At 41.5% G+C, this 22,982-nt stretch overlaps 1 protein-coding gene across 3 annotated transcripts in view; it reads right to left on the bottom strand.

The window, feature by feature from the left end:
• The window catches only part of Dis3l2 (DIS3 like 3'-5' exoribonuclease 2), a 314,214-nt gene that overhangs the window by 81,224 nt on the left and 210,008 nt on the right, over positions 1-22,982 (bottom strand). For all 3 annotated transcript variants that reach the window (XM_028789560.1, XM_028789559.1, XM_028789558.1), the window contains one exon: positions 6,086-6,198. In XM_028789560.1, the coding sequence (XP_028645393.1) occupies positions 6,086-6,198 (113 nt within the window). The remainder of the gene's footprint in view (positions 1-6,085; positions 6,199-22,982) is intronic.

Here is a 22,982-nt window from a genome sequence, read left to right as displayed (position 1 = left end):
GACAGCCAGAAAAGCATGTGTTTTCAAGGCCTTGTTTGTCAAAGTGTGGAGGCAGCAAGAGAAGCCAGCAAGACCTAAGATAAAGGGGAGGTTGTCTTATAAACAGGATAAAAATGCTCAGGCCCAAAGGTATGTGAAAACCTAGACACCAGTGGACCTCTTTTAAATTCCCTGCAAGTTTCCTATGTAGGCAGAGACCTCAGAACTTCAATTGGTCACTCTACTAATCATTTTACTGAAAATAAACAGGGAGCTGGAGAGGCGGCAGGCAGACCATGAGGACACACTGCTTGTGAGGCAGAGTTCATGGCCTTGTGTTCCTTTTACCAACAGTGTGGGCACACAGGCAGCTTGTAGTGGTCAGAGTAGGAAGCTGTACCCCTTCCCTGAGTAATGACATTTGGAAATTCTTAGAATGGAGTAGGTGTGGCACCTGGCTAGTCTCTGGTCCCTAAGAGCTGGGCCAAGCAAGCAATATCGAGTTGCAAGAATGCTTTGGGGTGGGTTGGCAGGAGTTGGGGCAGATATTTTATCTTGGTATAGTCAATGATCAAATACCAAAAGTCATGTTCTAGAGCATGGGATTGGGGAGGGAAGGTTCAAGTCATTAAGTTCATGGGAGCCGGAGAGGAAGTGAATGTCAAGACAGCCCTAAAGAAGATGAGCCAAACTGAGCAGGTGAGCAGATTGTCAGAGAACAAAAAGGCTGGAGGAACTCATAAACTACAATAGAGGATAGAAATAAGTCACATATGTTCTTTTATTTACAGCTATCTTCAGGCCTACTGCAATGCCTAGTAAATACTTGGTGCTTGGTAAATACCTGTTAAAGGGATGGGTTTTCATAGTTACTTGTAGGGATGTGCCAGTTACATAGGATGGAACAGATATATCTCTTTCTCCACCTACCTCTGCGTGTCTGTGTGTATACATGTTATAAAGATCAAAGGCCAACAATAGGCATCTTCCTCTATCTCTGACATGAGGTACAACCTTTCACTAAGGCTGAAACTCACTGCTTGGCTAGTCTTGGTGACCCGTGAGTCCCCTCTGTCTCCCTCCACTCCCACTCATGCTAGCATCACAGAGGCCTGTCATCACACCTAGCTTCATGTGGGTGCTGAGGATCTGCATTCCGGTCCCTATGCTCACATGGCAGAGCTCTTACTTACTGACTCATCTTCCAGCCTCCAGAAGGGAGATAATTTCTTCCTTTCATAGCTGAGGTGAGGGACATCTAGCAGCAAAAGAGCCTACCTTGGGGATCCCATGGGCTACCTGTAAAGTGTAGGTCAGGACAGGATTGGTGTCCACATTTAGAAGAAGGATTGAAACTGTTTCTTAAAGGCTCTTGTACTATATTGAATAGGTAGGGGGAGAGTGGGCAACCTTGTCTAGTCCCTGATCTTAGTGGGATTGCTTCAAGTTTCTCTCCATTTAGCTTGATGTTGGCTACTGGTTTGCTGTAAATTGCTTTTACTATGTTTAGGTAGGGGCCTTGAATTCCTGATCTTTCCAAGACTTTTATCATGAAGGGGTGTTGAATTTTGTCAAATGCTTTCTCAGCATCTAGTGAGATGATCATGTGGTTTTTTTCTTTGAGTTTGTTTATATAGTGGATTACATTGATGGATTTACGAATATTGAACCATCCCTGCATTCCTGGGATAAAACCTACTTAATCATGATGGGTGATTGTTTTGATATGTTCTTGGATTCGGTTTGCTAGAATTTTATTGAGTATTTTTGCATTGATGTTCATAAGGGAGATTGGTCTGAAGTTCTCTTTCTTTGTCATGTCTTTGTGGGGTCTGGGTATGAGTGTAATTGTAGCTTCATAGAACGAATTGGGTAGTGTTCCTTCTGTTTCTATTTTGTGGAATAGTTTGAAGAGAATTGGTATTAGGTCTTCCTTGAAGGTCTGATAAAATTCATCACTAAAACCATCTGGTCCTGGGCTTTTTTTAGTGGGGAGACTTTTAATAACTGCTGCTATTTCCTTAGGGGTTATGGGACTATTTAGATGGTTTATCTGCTCCTGGTTTAACTTTGATACCTGGTATCTGTCTAGGAAATTGTCCATTTCATCCAGGTTTTCCAGTTTTGTTGAGTATAGGCCTTTGTAGTAGGATCTGATGATTTTTTTTAATTTCTTCAGTTTCTGTTGTTATGTCTCCCTATTCAGTTCTGATTTTATTAATTTGGATACTGTCTCTGTGCCCTCTGGTTAATCTGGCTAACGGTTTATCTATCTTGTTGATTTTCTCAAAGAACCAGCTCCTGGTTTTATTGATATTTTGTATTGTTCTTTCTGTTTCTATTTGGTTGATTTCAGCCCTGAGTTTGATTATTTCCTGCCTTCTACTCCTCCTGGGTGTATTTGCTTCTTTTTGTTCTAGAGCTTTTAGTTGTGCAGTCAACTTGTTAGTGTGTGCTCTTTCCAGTTTCTTTTTGTAGGCACTTAGAGCTATGAGTTTTCCTCTTAGCACTGCCTTCATGGAGTCCCACAAGTTTTGGTATGATGTGTCCTCATTTTCATTGAATTCTAAAAAGTCTTTAATTTCTTTCTTTATTTCTTCATTGATCAAGTCATCATTGAGTAGAGAGTTGTTCAGTTTCCATGTGCATGTGGGTTTTAAAACCAGTCTTAGTCCGTGGTGATCTGATAAGATGCAAGGGATTATTTCAATCTTTTTGTATCTGTAGAGGCCTGTTTTGTGACCAATTATATGGTCTATTTTGGAGAAGGTACCATGTGGTGCTGAGAAAAAGGTATATTCTTTTGTTTTAGGATGAAATGTTCTATAGATGTCTGTTAAGTCCATTTGGTTCATAACTTCTGTTAATGTCAAAGTGTCTGGGTTTAGTTTCTGTTTCCACGATCTGTCCATTGCTGAGAGTGGGGTGTTGAAATCCCCTACTATTATTGTGTGAGGTGTAATGTGTGTTTTGAGCTTTAGTAAAGTTTCTTTTCTGTATGTAGGTGCCCTTGCATTTGGAGCATAGATGTTCAGAATTGAGAGTTCACCTTGGTAGATTTTTCCTTTGATGAGGATGAAGTGTTCTAGCCAGAGCAATTAGACAACAAAAAGAAGTCAAAGGGATACAAATAGGAAAGGAAGAAGTCAAAATATCACTATTTGCAGATGATATGATAGTATACTTAAGTGACCCCCAAACTTCCACCAGAGAACTCCTAAACCTGATAAACAACTTCAGCAAAGTGGCTGGTTATAAAATCAACTCAAAAAAATCAGTAGCCTTCCTCTACATGAAAGATAAACAGACTGAAAAAGAAATTAGGGAAATGACACCCTTCACACTATTTGCAAATAATATAAAATACCTTGGTGTGAATCTAACCAAGCAAGTGAAAGACCTCTATGACAAGAACTTCAAGTCTCTGAAGAAAGAAATTGAAGAAGATCTCAGAAGATGGAAAGATCTCCCATGCTCATGGATTGGCAGGATTAATATAATAAAAATGGCCATCTTGCCAAAAGCAATCTACAGATTCAATGCAATCCCCATTAAAATCCCAACTCAATTCTTCACAGAGTTAGAAAAGGAAATTCTCAAATTCATATAGAATAACAAAAAACCCAGGGTAGCGAAAACTATTCTCAACAATAAAAGAACTTCTGGAGGAATCACCATCCCTGACCTCAAGCTGTACTACAGAGCAATAGTGATAAAAACTACCTGGTATTGGTACAGAGACAGGCAGGAAGATCAATGGAATAGAATTGAAGATCCAGAAATGAACCCACACTCCTATGGTCATTTGATCTTTGACAAAGGAGCTAAAACTGTCCAGTGGAAAAATGACAGCATTTTCAACAAATGGTGCTGGTTCAACTGGAGGACAACATGTAGAAGAATGAAAATTGATCCATTCTTATCTCCTTGTACAAAGCTCAAGTCTAAGTGGATAAAGGACCTCCACATAAAACCAGATACATTGAAACTAATAGAAGAGAAGGTGGGGAAGAACCTCAAATACTTGGGCACAGGGGAAAAGTTCCTGAACAGAACTCCAATGGCATATGCTCTAAGATCAAGAATTGACAAATGGGACTTCATAAAATTGCAAAGTTTCTGTAAGGCAAAGGACACTGTCAATAGGACAAAATGACAACCAACAAATTGGGAAAAGATCTTTACCAATCCTACATCTGATAGAGGGCTAATATCCAATATATACAAAGATCTCAAGAAATTAGACTCCAGACAACCAAATAACCCTATTAAAAAATGGGGTATAGAGGTTAACAAAGAATTTTCAATGGAAGAAACTCGAATGGCTGAGAAGCACCTAAAGAAACATTCAGTATCCTTAGTCGTCAGGGAAATGCAAGTCAAAACAACCCTGAGATTCCATCTCACACCAGTCAGAATGGCTAAGATTAAAAACTCAAGTGATAGTAGATGCTGGTGAGGGTGTGGAGAAAGAGGAACACTCCTCCATTGTTGGTGGGACTGCAAGATGGTACAACCACTTTGGAAATCAGTCTGTCGGTTCCTCAGAAAATTGGACATAGCATTACCTGAGGATCCAGCTATACCACTCCTAGGCATATACCTAGAAGATACTCGAACATATAACAAGGACATATGCTCAACTATGTTCATAGCAGCCTTATTTATAATAGCCAGAAGCTGGAAAGAACCCAGATGTCCTTCAACTGAGGAATGGATTAAAAAAAAATGTGGTATATTTACACAATAGAGTATTACTCAGCTATTGAAAACAATGAATTCGAGAGTTTCCTAGGTAAGTGGATGGAACTAGAAATTATCATCCTGAGTGAGGTAAGCCAATCACAAAAGAACACACATGGTATTCACTCACTGATTATTGGATATTAGCCTAGAACCTTGAAATGCCCAAGATGCAACTCACAGGCCACATGAAGCTCATAAAGAAGGAAGACCAAGTGGGGGTGATTCAGTTCTTCTTAGAAGGAGCAACAAAATACTCAAGGGAGCAAATATGGAGACAAAGTGAGGGACAGAAACTGAAGGAGGGGACATCTGAAGACCTTTCCATCTGAGTATCCATCCCATGTGCAGTCACCAAAGGTAGATGCTGATGTGGAAGTCAGGAAGTGCATGCTGATAAGAGCCTGATATAGAGGTCTCCTCAGAGGCCTTCAAGAGTCTGACATATTCAGAGGCAGATGCTCACAACTAGCCATTGAACTGATAATGGGGTTCTCAATGGAGGAGTTAGAGTGAATACTGAAGGAGCTGAAAGGGTTTGCGGCACCATGAGGAGAGCAACAATACCAACCAACCACAGCTCCCAGGGTCTAAACCACCAGCCTGGGAGCACTTAGGGAGGGATCCAGGGCTTCAGCTGTATATGTAAGAGTGGAGGGCCCTGCTGGGCATAGGTGGAAGATGAGATCCTTGACCTCATGAAGCCTGGATGCCCCAGGGGGTGGGAATTTTGAGGGTGGGGAAGTGGGAGTGGGGGGGGGTAGGTAGGGGTTACATCCACAGAGAAGAAGGAGGAGGGGTAAGGGGATAGGGGGTTCCTGGGTGGGTGGGGTATGGGGTAAGGGGACAACATATGAAATGTAAATAAAACATCCAATAAAAAAATTAAAAAAAAGTAAACATAAAAAAATAAAGGCTCTTGTAGACAGTAAATTGTCATTCCACTCTATTGCTATTATGTGAGAGTAGCCATGGATAACACAAAAGATTGGATATTCTGGGTCCCAACCAAACTATACAGGAACCAGCAGCTGGTGTGGGCTGTCTTATAGATACTTCTTTGGGGAAATAGTTTGAAAGCAAGCATTTCCTCTCATTTCTTTCTGAAGCTGACCACTGTTGTAGCTACTAATGTAACAAGGATACTCTGAAGATGAAGCTTGGGATGAAAGCCTTGACTTGGCTTCTTTCAAGAAAATGTATAGCAGCAAAAGTCAAGCATATTCCCAACATCAAGCCCATATTTTAGACATTACTAGATCTGAGAAAACATTCAGAAAAGGCATGTTCTTTACAGATTAAAAACAAAGAGCGCTAAGTGGGTGCACTTAGCAATGCCTAGAAACTCAAAGCTGATTTGTACCTTCTGGACCAAGTAGACACTTGTGGCTCTCTCGGCAGCTACCTTATCCAAAGAGGACCCCTCAGGAACGAAGTAACTCACATCGGCGATGTGGACACCCACTTCGAAGGTGCCTGTAAGCAGATAAGAAGGGGCATCAGCTTGGTTGGAGGTCAGCAGAATTCCCCGAGGATCTTTTCCAAGGGTGTGTGTCACCTCTCCAGGCTCATCTCTGAAGCATGGGTCACTGTTCTAGTCTTGCCAGCTACTTCTAGCTGCCGTGACCTGGGCTGTTCTTTTTCCTCATCCCACACCAAACAGATGGCCAGGTTTCTGTTGTGAACAATGAGTGTACCATTATCTCCCATCTCTAAAGGATTCTTAGCTTTGGGTAAATCCATTACTGCATTTGCAAAAGACAGGCCTAGTGTAGAATTAATAGTCTGCTTGTTCCTCTCTCTTCCCTCCCTCCGTCCCTCCGTCCCCTCCCTCCGTCCTTCCCTCCCTCCCTCCCTCCCTCCCTCCCTCCCTCCCTCCCTCCTTCTTTTCCTCTCTCCATCCCTCTCCCTCTCCCTCCATTTCTTTCTTCCAACAGTCCAATCCCTCCAAGGGCCACCAGAAGTAGCATCCAGGTTAGTGGGACTGTCCATTAGGGCCATAGGAGAAGTAGTTTATAAACTTAAGATTTACCCTAGAATATCCTGTTAATCAACTTTCAAATATGGTATGTCATATGAACATAAATATATATACATGTTGATATACACATATGTAATAGATACATGGCTATACACTTATGTACATGATTATGGAAATACTCAAAATTAACAGTATCTAAAAAGAACACGGTCATAAAATAGGCATTTAGTGTGGAGAAGTAGAGATACATTGGAGACGCAGCACAGGGTCGACAGTGCTGAAGCTGAGCATGCACCTGATGCAGGCCTTTACCCGACCCCTGTTGCCAGTGACTACTCTTGGTATAGGCATACTATCCAAATAGATGGTTTTTCTTGTTTTTAGGGGCCAACATGGACTTCATCCAAGAAAGTCTCTCCTGTGAACTCAGAAAAGAGGGACAGTATAAACCTGCACTTGCCAGGAGCCACCTTCATGTACATACTCAAACCAACATAGAAAAACAACAAGTCTAAGAAATAGGGGAAAATTGAAGGTGACCTCATTTGAACTCCAGGATCCAGCTGAGGTTGAACCTAGTCTACTTGTCTACCTGGATGTTTCTGAGCTGATGAATACTCTCTAGGTTCCGACTCATTGAGAGTCACATCTAACATCAAGGAGCTTATTAGCACACCCCCATTTGCTCCTCTGGTGATCTGTGTGGCCAGTCCTAAAACATCAGATATTCTTAACTCTTTTTAAAAAATTACATTCTTACCTATGTGCATGTGTATGCATGGGTACGTGTGTAGGGTGAGCATGCCATGGTGTACATGTGAATGTTAGAAGAAAGTGTGAAGGAAGCAATTTTTTCATTTCACCCTGTGAACCCTGAGGTGGAACTCAGATCACAGGTCTGGGGGCAGGAGCCTTTGCCACCATCTCTCTGGCCCAACAGATAGTTGATATGGAACATCTGCAACTTTTACTTCTTTCCTGTTCCTCCTTCACTACAGATAATTCTTACCTTAGCTTTTAAAAAAAAATGGGTGCAAAAAAAAGCAACTTTTAAAAAGAGGGGATAGAACTTATTCTTCAATTGTTCTGACACACAGAGATCCTCCCACTGAGTGTCCCTTGAGTTTTTCTGTACAGCCTTATAGCATTTACAAAGGAGAAGTTAAGTTGAAGGCAGCCAGTGGCTGCTATGGGGTGGTACAATGGGCTTATCTTCCACAGGAGAAACCTGGGGAGCTGGGATACAGCAGCCTGGCTCCCCTTTGAGCAGCCTCACTCTGATAGGCATGCAGCTGTGCTGCTGGGTCACTGGTGCAGTGAACCCACCCAGGATGCCTGACACTCTTTAGGCACTTTAAGTGACCACAGGCAGAAAAGTCTTGGACAGCTCAGCTTCTAAATTCTGATATTTTAAGTATGTAAAATCAACACTTGAAGAAGGTAAAATAAAGGGTCTTCTTTTGAAATCGGGATATAATATATGGGCCTCACAGGTAAATATTGACTGAAGGAAAAGAGAGATGACTATTACATCATGATATAAAGCATCATCTTAAACCCGGGTTCTGTGTTACTATGCATGAACTTTGTGAACTTCGTGAAAATTGACAAACTGACAAAGAGTTCATTACAGGAGATAAAACATGGTGGAGGCCAACCAAAATATATTTGAGGGACTTGAATTTCATTCTGAATTCCCTGCAGAGCCTCTCAACCCAGCAAAATATACTCTCCTATTCTCTACTTTGGATACTTTTTATGAAAACCCTAAATAAATATTTTATTACATATATTTTCATAATGTGAACTTGCATAACTCTTAAGACAGTGGCACTGAAGTTTTTATTCTATGAAAGAAAACAATGGGCCTCCAAGGCCAGGCCTGCTGTGTCTGCTATCAGGACACTGACAGCCCTGCTAGGTCTGCTCTCAGGACACTGAGGACTAGTGTTATGTTTTAAAATGCTCCCTTTAATGTTTACTAAAAGAATATAAAACTATTCCTTACAATAAAAAAGAAACAGCTTTCTATCTAGTGGGGCAAAGGCAACTCTCATGAATTTTGGAGAGCAGGGAAAGCTGAGAGAAAGATTTTTCCCAAGGCCATTCATGCCTGTTCCACTTTTACCAAGGCTGCAAAGCTCTCCAGAATACAAACATTTCTTTAAAAGAACCAAAGAGAATATCAGAACCTCTTCACTTGTGTAAAATACTAATAGACTGGCGCCAGGGCTTAGAAACTACCTTTTCAAACCCAGCTTCCCAGCGGGGGCACCCACTTCTCAACAGGCTCCCTGCCCTATCCTCAGGGTGGGGCATCCTCCAGGTGGTCACCTGCTCTGGCTTTTTTTTCTTCTTAAAAAGATGTTATTTTTATTTATTTATTTTTGGCAGAGAGTGAATATGAGTGTTTGTGTACATGAGTGTAGAGCTTATGAAGGCAGGAGAGAACATCAGATCCCCTAGCGCTGGAGACAAAGCAGTTGGACACCTCCTGAGCGAGTCCTGAAAGAACATATGTGCTCTTAATTGGTGAGCTGTCTCTCTAGCCTCAATGAAGGGCTTTCTTGACTAAACTCATGATACAGAGAATGAAGCATTTGGTTGATGTCAGCATTAGACATCCTCACATGGAAATTCAGCTTTTAAAGAGAACTGGGCCTAATGAAATTAGTAGATACACTGATGCTAGAGGACAGAAGCCTGTGAGGATGAGATGAAGTCTCACTGATGGAGAAACAGTAAAGTATTCCACAATCTGTGATAACTACATGAACGTAGTACTGGCGATGATGTTCATAAAACTGTTAATCAGGCATGGGGATGTATCTCAATGATACATCATTTACTCATCATGCACCAAGCCCTGGGTTCAATCCTTTACCTTCAAATGCTAATCTGAAGAGTAGGAATGACCACTTTTAAAATATATCTCTGTGCCAGGGTGTCTGAATACAATCTAACATTGACAATAACCACACCCAACAGATTGCAAGGATAAACTACCTGAGGGTGGGGAGGCTGCTAATCATTGGTCCAACAGCCCAGCCAGGACATGATAAACCCCAATTCCAAGCCAGCTTGACTCCCAAGCTTTCTTTCTTTTTATTCCCCCATTCCCCCCACTCCACCACCCCCACCCACAGTCACTTCCAGGACAAGATGAAACAGCCTAATTTTCTGTCTCAATGGGCCACAACTCAAAAACCTCCCTATCATCCATGACTCAAGGGAAGCCACATTCTTAGCTTTGGATGCAGAAGTCCTTTTCCTAGCCTTGTTCACAGCCACACCCCTGTCCCTGAAGGCTCTTTTGGGTCTCACTGCCAACCTCCTTAACCACTTGTAGCAGGGCCTGATTATGGAACAACCACTAAGCCATTAACTCCAGTTCTCTTTAATTAGAAGAATAAGTCCTGGAAACCCCAGCAGTTCCTTTCTAAATCTCTAGCTGACAGTCAGCTTTAGCTGGAAGCAGAGAGCTTGTCTTAACTACCAGAGGCTTGGCCAGCATCGAGGACTGCCCAGGCAGGGGTGGGGGACATGGAGGCACTGGCAGTCTTTCCTTTCTTGGGTCCTAGGGCCTTGGGTAAAACTTGGCCTTTCCAGACCTAGGTCACTTGAATGTGGCTGCAACACTACTGCGAAGGGCCCTGGTGGCACAGGACACTCCTCACAGAAAACAACAGTATCTGCTGTAATAAACTGAGGAGTTGTGTCCTCCCCAAATTCACCGAAGCAGCAAAGGCACCTTCATGGAGCAAATCAGAGGAAAGTCAGGACACACTCAGGCCTCTGCTGACCAGTCATACTGCACTTAACTTTCCGAAGTTCTCCAGTCTGCCCAGTCCTCTTCCCCACCCATCCTCACTTTACTAGAATGACCATCATTTCCTTTAAGGAAGACCATCCAAGTTCCTCACTGCTCCCCACCACTGCACAAACCTGTCATACACACAGAAGATAGTGCTTTTTCTGAAATACAGGCCTGCCCGTCCCTCCTGGGAGTCCCACTGCTTTGACGCTTCCTCTCTTCTCCCTATGCTATCTTTTCACCACAAGGCGACTAATTTGAAACTAACAAAGTTCTCACACCTGTCTCTCCCAAACCTAGAACTCTAGCTCCTCCTCTCTCCCCACCCCATCCTATGTGTGTGTGTGTGTGTGTGTGTGCACGCGCGCGTGCGTGCATGCGCACGCGCACTCTTCCCCACCTATTTCTGACAGCTTCTGTTGTCCTTCAGACTCCATGGAAGGGTAAGAGGGGGTTTTCTCTGGTAGGACTGTCCTGAGGACCTAGACAGAGCTGTACCATCATCCCTTTCTAGAGCCTTCCAGAGCTTCTTGTCACGTGGCTCTCAACATCAGCCACTGCAGGATCACTATCAGACATGTCCCTACCCTGTAATCAGCTTGAAGGACAAAGAAAAGGCTTAATGTATAGCCAGTGTTCCACATCAAATGGATGAGCAGGAAAGTAAAAAAAAAAAAAAAAAAAAAAAGGGCCCTAGGGCAGGCAGGGCTGTGAACAGTGGCTTCTCTAACTGCCCATGCAGTGCCAAATGTCCCATGGTGGTTGGCACACAGAACATCCAGTCTGAGTCTTCATCCTTTAGTTGACTTCAAAGACAGGACTTCCCAGTATAGTCTACTTTATCCTCAGATAAAAATGGCAAGTATGCATCCCCCACCCCTTTCAAAGCCAAAACATTCCCTAGAATTTTTATTTATTGCTCTAGCTCCAGATTACAGGTTGCTCAGAACAAGCCCATGTCCTTAGGGGACAAAGTAGAACAAGGTTGGGCAAAGGCTAGCATCAGTGGTGGCTGTGCTAACAGCCGGGGCTTCTAGAGCTACTCTCCTTCAGGTGAGACACCACATAGCTTGGTTTTGAATTATATCATAGTCCTAACATTCTCCCCAACACGTTCTTGACAAGCACCACCACCCATTCAGCCATCTGACAAATGCTAGGAAAGCTCCTACCATTTAAAAAAGCTCAAGCATTTTCCAGGGGCTGGGGGCATATTCATACAGAAGGACAGGCAAGGTCCTTTCTATGGAGCTTCTGTTCTAGTGAAGAGAGAATAAATGGCAAGTAAGTAAATAGCGAGATTAAGATGTCTACTTAAGACATCTTAAGTAGAAAGGACTTTGGGTAAGGTAACAACAACACGGGAGAGAATACTTGGCATGTCTCTTAGTCTAGTTATGATGGCTTCTCTGAAGGACACATGGAAACCTGCAAGGTAGATTGGACTAAATCAAACAATGAATGGTTGGCAGGGCATATCCAGAACAAAGGGCTAGGAGCAGAACAAGCTTGAGGAGCCTAAGAACCAAAGAGAAGGCAGGCAGGGAGGGGAAGATCGGAAGTAGGAGCCTAGTGAAGTAGACAGCCTAACGATAGGCATGCAGGGTCAGCATGGAGCATGGAGGTTTTATTTCAGCTGAGATGGGAAGCCACTGGAGAATGGCAAGAGATAAACAGACTTTAACAAGTATACTAGGTTCACATTCTCACTTGGCTGCTGGCCTCAGTCTGCATACCAGGTGTCTATTGTGGGGGTTTATGGTGATACTAAACTGCAAACAATAACCCTGAAGAAGGTCTTGATCTCTGAAGAATGGTGTAGCCAGGCAAAGGAACGAGCTGTCTGGCAATCGTCTATGTAGTAAGCGCAGGCAGAGGATGAACACATCATCACACCTACAAGACTCCCTTTCTCCCCAAGACAGCAGATGTTGGACTTAGATGGGCTCCCAGCCAACCTGTTATGGGAACATCCTGCTCTGGGGGATTACCATCTTGACCCCATGACCAGTTTCCAACCTAGAAGCTAGATGAAAGAGACAAATCTGTTTTGAGAGCTCAGGAATGATGAGCTGCCCAAACAACAGACAACAGAACGGGCTTCCCTTTGGGTAACTCATGCAGCCAGCATGCAGGCCCTGGCCTTGCTTGGTTCTTCTGAAGTTTTGAGACAGACTAAACATCTGAAAAGCAATTGAGCTCATATCACCTTGTGGCCACACAATAAACTTCCTCTTTTAGCTGGGACAAGCAAAGTCTCGCTGACTTTGGTGGAAACACTGACAGAGTTCCTAGGTAAGAAGGACAATTCAAACTGATGAATTCCAGTTCCATGCGGTATTTTGTTATGTAATCTCCTCACACAAAAGTTGACCACTGGGATGGCATGCCATGGCAGCACTCCATGGCCGTGACGTGGTGAGGATTTGAGGCTATTTCTTAAACTTAGAAGGAGTTGAAGTAATGAAAAATTCCAGGACACATAAATCTGAATGCAATGCAAGGTCTGCGTGCACAAGGAGGGTGCTGTCTGGCATGGACATGCAGGTGCTCCTCAGGGCTAGGTCTGGAAGAGTTTGTAGATTTTCTTTTCTTCTTTCTTTCCTTTCTTTCTGTTTTTGTTTTTTCTTTGCTACCCATCAAAGGGTTAAAGAAGACCTTTAGCTGCAAACTCCTTAACTGGTGAGCTTACCTTCTGGAGCTATGCAGCTTAAAGAGTCTTTCTCCTTCATTGTTGCAAAGGGCTCTATCAATCTGCAAGTACTCAGCAAAACTGCCCACACAGCAATTTTTGTCATGTTCAATCTAATTCTCAGGAATCTCAGTTTAAATTTATACGAACAGCATGGAAGAAGAACACCCAGGTAGTAAGTTCCACTTTTCCCCTTCCAAATGATTTGAGCAATGGGCTCCTTCATTAGCAGGAAGGAGAAAGAGGAGCTGAACATGTGAGGCTGGCACAGGCAATGTCTGGGAATTTCCAGGCGTCTCCAAAGTGAGAGGGAAAGCCTGGGTCAGCCGGTCAGGCCTGGGACAGAGCACTGAGCACACACGTCTGATCCTTCCTCAATGCCAAGACAGGGAAGCTCAGGGCTGGGAAGGACCCTTGAAGGTGGTTATACACTCAGAGAGTAAAACCAACAGGAGCCAGGGCAGAGTGGGCGGCTACGGTGGAAATGTGGCAGACTAGCTATAGTTTAAGGGCTGAAGAAGCAACACGGAGTTTTATAATATTCTGTCAGCTGGCTCTTATGCATGTTCAAGACTCTCCATCACTCCCCAAAATTGGAAAGGTTAAAGCCAAGGGAAGGAAAAATTTTGAGGACAAAATACAGTTAAGCAAAACTAGGTTATCACTTTTAAAAGAAAGAGAAGCCAAAGAGACAGAGGACAGTTATAGTTTGGAACAGAATGACAACGTCCCGAATGATGACTTTTGGACCTTGGAAAAATAGGATTATTCCTGACTTTGTGGTTCACATTTATTAAAAATAAATTCTAAATTTTCCATGATAAATATCTTTCTCATTTGTGGTTGAGATTACTTTTTAAATTCACTGACAAAATACTGCATCTATCCCCACTTACTTCCATATAACTTTGAGTTCACGGTACACACACTGCTCCCTGCAAGCCTGAAAAAAAGGCCTTGAAATGGGTGCCAGCATACTTGATAATTCTCTTGGTGGACTGTGGTGGCTAAGACACTTGGCCAGCAGGCTCTATGAAGGTGACTCAGGTATTAGGCATATACTTTCTAAGCACAACAACTATTTCCAAGGCAGAAATGACTCTAGTTTGTGTAAGCCCATGATACTTTGCTCCTAGCACTTTCAAACACTTCTCAGGTGCCTTAGTACGGCTGTCCCAGGGACCTAGTCATACTCTTGTGGTACAGTGAGCACTGTATGATTCCTGCTGATAGCTTTCCTCCAGAACTTAACATGCTCACATGTAGGTTTGATTACAGAATTTTAGCACATTTTCATGCCCATTTATAGACTAATTCATCCTTCCTTCATTCTTCCTTTTCTCTTTCCCTCGATCTTTTATCTCTCTGTACCCCGATCTTTGTGCTATTTTTTTACACAAGGTCTCAAGATGACCTCAAACCCAACTTTCTTTTTTTTGGGGGGGGGAGGGGTTTGAGACAGGGTTTCTCTGTGTAGCTCTGGCTGTCCTGGAACTCACTCTGTAGACCAGGCTGGCCTCGAACTCAGAAATCCGCCTGCCTCTGCCTCCCAAGTGCTGGGATTAAAGGCGTGTGCCACCACCGCCCGGCTCAAACCCAACTTTCTGTGTAGCAAAGTCTGCTCTGGAATTCCTGATCCTCCTCCCTCAGACTCACAAAGGGCTGGACAGGCAGGCTCCACCAACTCAGCCTTTTGTAGTTTTTTTTTTTCTATTTTCTCCTATTAACAATATATATAATTATTAGTTTCTAAAAGCAAAATTTTAAAAATACATAATTTTATATATCTCAAAGAATATGAGTATATTGAAATGTCTAGGCATTATGTTAACTGTAATTCTCTACTGATTAATGCAGTCTAAATCTTCCTTTAACTTGAAATTAAAATTTTTGTTTCTCACTTTAAATTCTAAGAGGTAGAAGCTCATCACTTTATACCGCAGTGATAAGAACTTGGAAGGGCTCTCATTACGCTGTGAAGGGAGGGCTATGTCTCGTGATCCTGTATAGCTCTTTCTCAATCTAACTACTCAGTCTTACTCATTCACTCATCTCTTCCCATGAAGGAGAAACCATTTTCTGCCTTCACAGACGTAGACAAAAACAAAAAATTATACTAATAATTTATATATGCAAAGGATGTAAATCTGCTACAGGAATAGTATATCAACTGTTCGTTCTCTCTGTCTCTCACACTCTCTCAGTCTCTCTCTCTCTCTCTCTCTTTCTCTCTCTCTCTCTCTCTCTCTCTCTCTCTCTCTCTCTCTCTCTCTGTGTATGTGTGTATGCCAAATAAACCATTTCTTCTATATGTTACCTTTGTTATGGTATTTTATCACTGCAACCAGTTTATAAATCTTTTTCTTTTTGTTTTTTTTTTTGCAATAGGGTTCCCTGGGGATCTGCCTGCCTTGGTCTCCCAGGGCTGGGATTAAAGGCATGCACTACCATGCCAGACCTAATCTTTTGGTTTAAGAAATCTTTGTCTCCCTTAAGGCTGTGATATTATTCTGTCATCTTCTTGATGTATTAGTGACTTGCTTTTCCGTGTGTGTGTGTGTGTGTGTATATATATGTATATATATGAGTCACATGAGCTCATTTTTATGCCGAGTGTGAGACAGGGATCAACTCCACTTCTCTTCTACGCGGGCTCCTCCTCACTTGGTCTAGCACTACCTATTTATCTTTAAGACTTTCCATCACTACACCAAAGTAGCGTGAGCTGAAGACTAGGTGACTACACGTGCACACATACACGCGCACACATACACGTACACACATACACATGCACACATACATACACGAACACACATACACGTGCATACATTAGGTGCTTCGGGATTTTCTCTTCTGTTTACCTCCCAGCTTATGAACAGTTTGTTTCTGCAGTACAACTCTTTGTTAGGTTTAATTTTTTCACTTTTGGGTTAAAATTAATTAATTAATTATATTCATCAAACACTCACTATTTGTATTGCTCAGTTCTAGATGCCAGGGACTTCAGGGATTATTTAATTTAATTTTCCAAGCAATTCTGAGTTAGATATTCTCATCCTTGTTTCAGAGATTAGAGAATATGGGGCTTAGAGAGCTAACCTTTTACTTTGGAATAGGAAATCTTATCTTCCTCATTTTGTTATAGTAGCTATTATTATTTTCTTTAAAAATGTTTCTTGTTTTATTTGTTGTATGGGTGTGCACTCTTGTTCTCAGAGTATGACACATCTATATAGGTTAAAGGGCAATTGGCAGGAAGTGGATTTCTTCCATCATGTGTGGGTTCTAACGATAAACTCAGGTCATCAGGCTTGACAGCAAGTACCTTTACCAGATCACCCATATTACTGCTTTTGTCTGTTTGTTTGTTTTGAGACAGATTGTGTAGGTAATCCAGGCTGGTCTCTCCTTTCCTCCACCTCCTGAACATTGGAATTGCAAGCTTGCACAACGCTCATCTTGTAGTTTGTAGAAAGCATCAGTAGTATATGCTACTGCTAGCATAAAGTTAGATCACAGTTTTGCAACAACAGGTATAAAGTGGGCTTATTTCTTTTAGTTTTTAATATACTTAGCAATTTGCAACTTGTAGAAACTTGCAATGATGTCTCATTTAAACCACTATTTTACTGCTGAGGAAATAATTTCAGGGAATCACAGACATGCTTGAACTTCCAGAGGCAGCAGAGGCGAAGAAAAGGTGGGAAACCCATTCTTCTGCTCCTACTCCAGTGCTCATTTTGGCATACTGCAACTGTCTCTTACCATGCAATGAGAGTGTTGGGTCACTGGGCCTCCCCACTGGCTTCCAGGTTTACCTTGGTGCCAGATGCTTGAGGATGCCTGACTAGTGGGTGCCAGATTATCTTGGCTTTAATGAGCAAGAAAACTGGAACCAATCAGTAGAACTGGAAGCAGATGGAACAGGCTGGGGTCCAAACTTGGTTTAACAAGGTGCACTGAGACATCCATGAAAAAAGGAGAATTTCCAAACCCTGGACCCCACAGAAATCAGGCTAGCACGGTTTGAATGGAACATAGGAATAAGACTTAGAGAGGTGGGGCTGTCTCTCCACTTAATCTTTCCACTTATAGCCTCTCCTCAGAACAGGAGTGAATTGGCATGTATCCCAGAAGCCCACTCTCATGCCAGGGCCCTTGCATGGCTATTCAGTTATTTGGATATTTTGAGTCAAGGTACAATTAAGTTTTAAAAGAATGATCATCCATTAAGGACAGTTAGAGTTGTTCCGTCACCAGGGCCCCAGATAAATGGAGAAGACATGTACTTCCTTCTGGGCTGACAGACCTACAGAACTTTCCATTGCTCCTCCCAGATTTGTCAAGGGTCCTGCTACCAAAATAAGGTTTGTCTGCAATTGAGTACTTGAGTTGCCTATGATTTGCCTGAGGTCAGAATGCCCTCTGACATAAGAGACTTGGGGGTGGGGGGTGGAAATCAGTGTTTCAAAATGGGGATTAGAAATGACTTCCCATGGAAGAGGTGTGGGAGGAACAGCATTCAAAGCACAGGGCATCATGAAGATGTCAGAGACAAAGTCCAGAAGTGTATCTGAGCGGAAAATTGCCCTCAAGTGGAAATTTTCTCTTCCAAAATCTACTGAAGAGTGAATAAGGTTCCCTTCTCAATACAAAGAACAGATTTTATACATAGTTTCTGGTGAAATTAAATAGTACGTGTAGGTCTCATTTTTGAAAGATGCATACGGCACATCTTCAACAGATGACAGATAAAACTTTCCTAATTAGGTGTGAGTTGCCTCTCAGCACAGTATTCAATTTTTAAGACAAGCATCCAATTGAACCATAGCATTTTTAAGATTCACTTCATGGAAGTGGATGGACCAGGGAGAATAGCCTGTGGGCTAAGAGATTATGGAAGGTTCAAATCAGGCATTCTGCCTGATACACAAATGTCAAAGGGCCTGGACGGCCCATATGGGAGAATCATGACAAGGCCAATAGCTAAAATGTCAAAACAAAAAAATAACTCAGCCAGGAGGGGTGGTAAGCTACTAAGACAGCCATCAGGTTACCACACTGACTTTGAAGGGCCTGAGAATACGGCCCACTCTCAGAATTCCCTGGGCTCTGGATGCGCAAGTCCCGTTTATAAAGTGCCCAAGTATTTGAACAAACATATAAAGTACTGATGTATCTGCACACAATCTAAAATCATTTAAAATCATCTCTAGGTACTTATAAAACCTAATATGATATAAATGCTTTGTAAATAGTTATTTGGTTGTTTAGAGAATAATGGTGAGGAAAGTACATGTTCAGTGTGGAGTCAACTTTAAAAAGTATCTTTTAAATTTGTATTGGATGAACTGCTAGACAAGCTATAGAACTGCTATGACAATGTAGAGGCTGAGATACACATACACTTGGCCCTATTAATCCCCCCTTGTAGGCAGTTTAAGGTCAGTCCATATAGTATTCCTGAGATACTGAAAAGTAACTGGAAAGCATGATTCCCCATTCTGTAAACTCTGTTACAAGACCCTGGGGCCCACCTTTCCATCCCGTGTCAGCGGAGCTTGTGAGAGGGCACTGGGTACGGCTTCTAGGCTCGGTAAAAGACACTGCTCACGGTGGTAGGAGCACAGGGAATGTGGTTTCTTTCAAGCTGCTGGTATAGCAAAGGATGCTGTAGACCACACAGTGCAACGAGATGACCTGCTTCTTTGACATTGCCAAGGCAGTATGCTAACAAGACAATTCATTTATTGTGGTTTGTAGAGCAGGCACAGGCACAGAAACATTCTTCTCCAAAAGGAATGAACCTCTCTAGTGATACTCTTCCCAGGAGGGGTCAAGTCCTGAGACAGACTTTTCACAAAAGCACCTAAGGTCTTTTTAGAAGCTCTTAGGTCTAGACTGTTAAGAGGAAGATGTCAAGGTGTGGGTGTTCACAGTGTTGGATCGGATAGAGGTTCAAGTAGACCTAGATTTGATATCGGGACAGCAAGTCATTGCTATCTTTAACCGTCTCCAGTTGTGCTTAAAGTACTGAGCGAAGGTTATGGGACCAGCTTTGAAGCAAAGTGCTAAGAAGCACTGTCAGCAACTGAAGTCATCAAGCAGAAGAGCGTGTCTACAGGAACAGGTACATGAGGACCAGCTGTCTGCCCACCTTTCTCCCAGATGTTTTTTGGGTATCAAGGTTTCTTCTCTTAAATAAATTCTCTTCCCTTTTGTGATGTGATCCCTTGTAGTAACAGCTTCTAAACAACCCTGTGCTCACTTGAAGGAAACCAGGACAACACAAGGCATATTCCAGAGTTAAGTGGTTCCTGCATGGTTTCAGAAGGGCACCTTTTGTACTCTGTGTAGATGGCTGTAATGGACTAAACAGCCACAGCGAGCTGGGACAATCACACTCATCAAGACACATTAGAGGACCACAGTAAGTGACCCTGTTGTATCTTCCATCTGATTGATCTTTGGGTGGAAGAAGAGAAGGAGACACACTATGCCTAAACCTTAATTTTTGTTAATTTGGCAATTGTATAATAAGAAATGTGTATAAAATTTCCAAATCTATTTTTGCTGTTATTGATAAATTTTTCTTTTTTCTATTAATTTATTTATTTATTCACTTTATATCTCAATCACAGCCTCCCCCTCCTACCAATTCCCCCTCACACTGCCCCTATCCCCAACAAATTTTTCTTAAAGTACTTTTTGCAATTAGTAATTGAATTATGGTCTAAGCATCTGATTGTATAATACTGATGATATTTGAAACCTGTTTAATGGTTTAATTTTCTTTTTTTTAAAAAAAGTCAGTATTTATAAGTATTTCCTGTATGTTGAAGAACAAAAATGCACGTACCAGCAGCTTTTGACAGACCTGCCATGCATGTTGAGCCACTGTCTGGGCCATTGATTGTCTGTATTCTAGTGGCCCCAATACTGGCAAAAGTACCTAAAGTGTGTGCATCATGACTACAGACAACTCTGCAGCAGAGCTTTGGGATGAAAGGCAGAATCCAGATCACCACATGGGCATAGAACAAGTACATTAAATAAGGAAAGTCTACGCCAGTTGAAACAATCCCCCGCTTACTAAACAGGGAGGTGGGGGCTGGCAAGATGCTATTGCTTTGAAAGGGCTGTAACAGCCCAATTTTAATCTTTTGAAATTATGTATCACTAATGGCTTGAAAAAACATACCAGGACAAATTATGTGTTTTATTAAATTTCTAATCACAGAGTAGGCAATGAATTCAAGTTTAAATCTTCATTTTAGTTGTTATAGTGCTCATAAAACAAAGAAGGGTATCAACTAACTATTATCATTTTAAATTATCTTTTTATCATTTGTGCCTTCTGTGAGCAATTTTTTTCATATGTCTGTATATCCTATTTTTGTAATTACAATGTCCCAGGATTAGGGATTTCCATCTTTTCTTTTGCAAAAGATTTCAAGATTCCAATCTGTTAAATGAATTTGGAGACTAAATTTAAAGGAATTTCTTGTGTAGTCAGTTCCTACTCAAGGTGTTCAGAAAATAAGCTCATGAAATGGATTCATGGTGATGTTCTAAATATTTATCAAATAAGCAACCATTTCCTGTAGAAAAATGAGACAGGCATTCATTTATTACAGCATGTAAAAAATCAGACAGCAAAGCAGAGCCTTTGCTTCTAAGGGTTGGGCACAAGGGGCTCTGAGGCTGGCAGAACAGTCAGATTCTTATAACATAATCTGTGTGGCGGTCACAGCTAGTGACTAGTATGCCCTATGATCTATGACATAGTGCTATTCATTGTTAAGCTGACACTAGCCAAATTCCTAGTAAAGGTGCCTGGACCACGTGCTAGATTTACATTAGTGGAACCTGGACCATGTGCTAGATTTACATTAGTGCTTCAGCTCTCAGTGTAGGAACAATTTAAGGACTTTTTGTCTTGGACTAAGTGCAAAGTCTGAATAAACTAAAAAAGGCAAAGCTAATGGTTAAATTTCCCATTTATATTTTATTTTCTAGAATACTGTTTTCATAGTTATTTTTAAAAGATCTAAAAATCACTGTACTTTGCACAGAAAATAAAAACTGCATCTTATATGTAGGAAGCATAATTTGCATTCTCTAGCTGTATATTAGATAAGCTTACTAGAGCAGATAGTAGCTGTGTGGCTTGAATTTTCTGTAATTTTACTGAACTTCTGGTCTGTTTATAGTATCATTTCCTGAGAAAGATATATAAAATTAACCCATAGCAACAAAAATCAACTCATCTTTGTATTTCTGTTAAGTTTTGCTTTATATATTTTGAAACAAATTCTTGGTGAATGTGTTTATTGGTGAATATGTTTAGCATTATTACATTTTCTTGAATTGGCCATTTGTGATCATAATTTAGTGGGTCTTTACATGCAGTAATGCTTTCTGTATTAAAACCTGTTTGATCTAGACAAGACCAAGCTATCAGAGGCTGTTACGGTGTAAGACTGAGTATTCATCATCCCCCTCAAAGAGTAAGCAGACTAAATGTGTGTGTGTTACATGCACATGTGTCTTCAAATGCATTTCTAAGAGCATCTATATGCTTTATAAATCTTGAAGATTTATAAAATTGCTTTTATGGTAACTATTTTTAAAAATAAAATATCTTTTTAGAAAGGATTCATTTTTTAAAAATTATGTGTACATGTGCATGTGGGAATGTATAAACAGTGTTTACAGGAGCCTATGGCAAGCAGTCCTTCTGGAGATGAAGTTAAACACTGATAAGCTGCCTGACAAGGCTACTGGGAATTGAACTCGGGGGCCTTTGGAAGGCCAGCACATGCTCTTTACTCTGAGCCAACTCTAGAGCTCACAAGACACCTTTTTTTCTTTCTTTTAAAATTTTAAGTCTCAAATTTACATCTTAAAATGTATATAAAAGTACAAATAGACAAACTTCTGATAAACCTGTATACTAAGGAAATTTTGTTTTGCTTGATGTTGATGACTTGAGAGAAAGACTTTAGTTGAATTTCATATTGTGAAAATGGTCAAATAAAAGGATAGCCTTGTATCTACAAGACTTTATAAACAACTACGCTATCAAATGAGAAGACTTTTAAACTTGCCCAAAGATCAACCTCAGTACCTGAATTTCCTTCCTCTAATTGGGCAACAGCATTAGAGAAAATAAACAAAATAACCCAAAACAACTACCTCACTTAAAAATCTAAAGAAACGCTGCTGCAGGGGAATAACACTTGAACCCTCAACTGTCCACAATTCCCTGATAAAATCCAACCTATTTTTTTAATAAGAGGGTGAAGAAAGGATAGAAGAGACATACAATTCAAACACAAACAGGTGGAATATCTATAGCAACTGTAAAGTAGATAGAAGAGACAAAAAGCCATTGCAGAAGAGTCAGCTTCCTGACAGCTATGTGGTGACTGCTTTCTGTACACTCTCACTGGTGCCCTTGGACTGAGGCCTCAGAGATGGAGCAACTCAACCTTCTTCCTTTAAATGCTTCTCTCTGGTACTTACTAGTCTTACAGTGAAGACAAGCTAATGTAGGCATGAAGAACACAGAGCAGAGGGGACACAAGAACACTTAGCACCACTGTCTTTACTGTCATTTATCAAATACTTCTCAACAGTGAAGAGAACATGTCTTTCTCAGGTATAGATGGGATATTTACCAAGAAAAAACACCCCCTGATATATAATCAAGCTTCAGGATATTCATGAGGGGTAGGGTAAGTTCTCTGCTTCAGGACATTCATGAGGGG

Source organism: Grammomys surdaster, unplaced genomic scaffold (assembly GCF_004785775.1).
Source record: "Grammomys surdaster isolate TR1022 unplaced genomic scaffold, NIH_TR_1.0 125846, whole genome shotgun sequence".
NCBI lineage: Eukaryota > Metazoa > Chordata > Mammalia > Rodentia > Muridae > Grammomys > Grammomys surdaster.
The sequence above is the reverse complement of the archived record's forward strand: the minus strand, read 5'-3'. Positions and strand labels throughout refer to the sequence as shown.